This window comes from Anser anser, assembly GCF_964211835.1.
Source record: "Anser anser genome assembly, chromosome: 2".
Taxonomy (NCBI): domain Eukaryota; kingdom Metazoa; phylum Chordata; class Aves; order Anseriformes; family Anatidae; genus Anser; species Anser anser.
The window spans coordinates 55,839,388-55,842,976 of NC_139721.1; the positions used below are offsets into that span (position 1 = coordinate 55,839,388).

General features: G+C 54.5%; 1 protein-coding gene across 2 annotated transcripts in view; it reads right to left on the bottom strand.

Annotated features, from left to right (window-relative positions):
- SPIRE1 (spire type actin nucleation factor 1) overlaps positions 1 to 2,623 on the bottom strand; it is a 136,769-nt gene extending 134,146 nt beyond the window's left edge. Inside the window, exon 1 of one of the 2 annotated variants that reach the window (XM_083826672.1) lies at positions 1,964 to 2,623. In XM_083826672.1, coding sequence (XP_083682798.1) covers positions 1,964 to 2,306 — 343 coding nt within the window. In that variant the 5' untranslated portion in view covers positions 2,307 to 2,623. The remainder of the gene's footprint in view (positions 1 to 1,963) is intronic. The other variant, XM_083826671.1, reaches the window with a different exon arrangement.
- Positions 2,624 to 3,589: the final 966 nt, after the last annotated feature.

The window sequence follows — 3,589 nt, forward strand, 5'->3', positions numbered from 1 at the left end:
CGCATGAAAATGAACAGCTGAGCGAGGTTTCCATTCTCAATCATTTTTTACTTCTACATAACCAAAACCTAACTGATTAAAGGAAAAAAAAAAAGAGAGATAACTAAGGATCCAAGGATTAGCAAACTACGCAGGTAAAACTGAGAAGATTTTAAAATTGTTCTCTGGTTTTGGTTAATGACAGGGATTTGACTTCAAGGTTGTTTTCCTGCCGTCCGTATCAGTGAAACTCATCTTTCTTTCCTACCTCAAGGATATTTTGTTCAATTTCAGGTATTTTCAGTCGGAATTTCAAGTATTGCGCATTAGCCAGAGAACTGACTCGGGAGAAATGGGTTTGGAAACGCACCACCCATTTCTACATAATCAGTACTTCTTTTTAGGATAGCTTTAATTTGTATCTCAAGAGTAAAATTAATGTGGCCAGACGGCTTCAGGGCCTACGCCGCTGCACAGGGCTCCCCTAGCCATAGCACCGGGGCAGCAGCTCTCAAGTTTTCATTGCTGCTAAGCTGAATACCCGAGCGTAAGAATGACTATCCCTTTGAGAGGCTTGAGATGAAGGAGGCTCGCAACGCTCATTAATCATCGCCCAAGGACGTTGCAGGGAGCAATAAGGAAAAGAACTGGGACGGTTCAAAAGATACCAAAGAGCAGCAAGCCTGCTGTCGGCTCTTCCACACAGCGACCTACTGGCATCCACTGCACCATGCAAATTGCGATTTCCAATGGAAACCTGCCACAGGCTCTGCAAACCAAAGAAAAATGCAAGCTGCTGGACTAGGACCACCTTGGTTTCATGTTGTTGCCAGGTAGTCCTACAAATCCTTTGTAAAAGCGTGAAGGCTGAGCACGGCCTGTGCCGCACGGCCGTATTCGGAGGCGCTGGGATGACTTGGGGCAGGCAGAGATAAAGATGTGGGATCGCTGAGCACGGTCTAGCAGCCAACATCTGGCCTGAGCTCCTTTCCTTGCCTGTTAATTATAGCTATTGGAGGGGTGCGTGCCTGGTGGTCCCCCCTCGTGCCCTCCCACGTACATCCGCGTGTGCGTGCCAGAGCGCGGCCCAAACTTCACATTCGGATACACCCCGCAGGTCACTAAAAACATACCGTGAGAGGCAACAGAGTAAGGCCACGAACAGCAAGGAAAAGGTAACAACAAAAAGAAACGCGTACTAAATCACTGCGTTTCCTACCGCTGACATGAGAGAGGGGAAGAAGCCTGATCCCACCCCAGAACACCGCAACAAAAGCAGCACAGGGAGTGCAATGCCCTGTTCTGCGTGTTTGTGTGGCACACAGACCCACCGGCTGGGAAAGCACTTCCCCGGCACCTCTGGGTGTCCGTCTGGCATTTCATTAACATTACAGGCACCTATTTTTTTTTTAAATAAGAGGGCACATCAGACCGTATTCAAGTGGCAATGGTTATTCCACTCACTGAAGTTGTGGGAGAAAGTTAGAGCCCCCCTTCCATTTATTTTTTATTATTTTTTGGTATTTGGATATACTGCCGGCCCCAAGCCGGCTCAGCGCGCATCTCCAGGCAGGCGCCCCGCTGACAGCCTTCACCAGCCGGTGACACGCCGCGCAACATCCACGTCCCAGCTGCCGGGGGACCATTAACCCCACTTGGTGAATTCACCACAGCGCTCTGCTCCACACCGCCTGAAAACCCCCAAATTCCTGCCTTCCCAGGAAATTCAGCGACGCTGGATCCGGCTAGCCTGACGGCGGGGAACGCCATCGATGCGCGATGACCGGCCTCATCCCTGTGCCAGCTGGGTTTAGGTTGAAAAACCCCTAAACCCCCAAACCCGGATAAACCCAGATAACCCCCCCCAAATCCCACATCCCCCCTTACACAGCCTATCCCGGCCGAGCCGTGCCCGGCTTCCCAGGGTCCGGGTCCCGCGGACAAAGGCGGTGTAGGGGGGCTTTTGGGGGGGCTCGCCCCTCACCTGCGGCGCTGTGGGGCGGCCGCCGGGGCTCGCCCCGCTCCATGCTGACGGCGCCGTCCCTCCAGACGCGGAGGTGCGCGGCCGCCCCCGGCCTGCCCGCGGGGGTCTCTCCGCGGCGGGCGCGGGCCCGCAGCCACCCGCAGCACTGGTAGCACACGGCCCACGCCTGCTCCTCGTTGATGGGCTGGTTGTACAGCCGCAGGATCTCCTCCAGCGACAGCGCCTCCGGTTGCCCTCCTCCTCCTCCTGGTTCTCCTCCGCCGCCGTCCTCATCGGCGGCGGCGGCAGCGGGGCGGGAGGCGCCGGGCTGCGGCTCTGCGCCGCGCTCCCCCGGCAGCGCCATGCCCTGCCTCGGCTCAGCGCCCAACGCTGCTGCTGCGGCTGCTCCTTGTGCTGCTGCTGCTGCTCCTCCTTGTGCTGCTGCTGCTGCTGCTGCTGCTCCTTGTGCTGCTGCTGCTCCTTGTGCTGCTGCTGCTGCTCCTCCTTGTGCTGCTGCTGCTGCTGCTGCTGCTCCCTGCGCTCATCCTCCCCGCCCCGCCAGTGCCGCCAGGCCGCCGGACAGCCCGGCCCAGGCAGGCGGGCGGGCAGCGGGCGGCCGGCGGGAGGAGCGGCCCCGGCGCTGCCGCCGCCGCGGGGGGAACGGCTCCGAGCCGCGCAATGGCGGCCCCCGGCGCCCCGCCGCCGCAGCGCCCCCTGCCGCCCCCCGCCCCGGGACCCCGAGCGCGCGGCAGCGCCCGCAGTGCCCCCTGCTGCACGAGGGGGCTCCCCTTCGGCGGTTCGCCTTCAACCGCAGGGAGCGGGGACTTCCCCCCCTCGCATGGTTTTAGCCTTTAATTCAGCCATACCCAGCGTGCGCCGATCCAGCCCTTTGAATTATATTGGATACAAGGAGATCGATGCAGCGAGCGTACTGCCTAAAGTTTTAACTGTGGAAGCAATTCAATAGTTTCAATTTATTTAGCCTCAAAAGAGATGGCTAGAGTTGTCATGGTAAAAAGCGCAAGAGGCAGGGCCTGGGTGCCATTTCTCACAGCATGAGGACTGACAGATGCTCAGCAAAATCATCAGCATGTTTAAGACAACCGAAACCACACGTGGGTAAGTACAGGTGAGAGTATCAGGCTCTGACAAAATCATGGAGGGTTATTACATAGAACAACTACTACCGCAGAAGCGAGCTAACTTCGAGTGTCAGAAACAGGAGAGTTGTTACAGAAATGAGCCTCTGCAGGTTTTTTTTCCTCACCTATCATCCATGACATGTTATTGTCAGGGAAAAGGCACGAGGTTGGACAGACTTTATCTAAGCCAGCACAGTTATTTATGTTTTGGTGTTCAAATCTTAATTTTGAAGGTAAAAAGAAAAAAATCTATAAATTATTACATTCATAGATTATAAACATTACCTATACCCAACTGAACTGTCTGTAGAAGCTCAACATTGATGCTAGTGCTAGCTCCAAGATAGGCAGAAATAAGTTTCCGCTGTGGAAAGGAAACATACAACATTCCTATAAGTATTAAAGGTGCTTTTATTAAAATAAACTGTCTTTATAAATACAATTATCATCGTGTATACAATTCACTTCACACAATGCAGTATTCAAAATTGGTGGCATCTATATA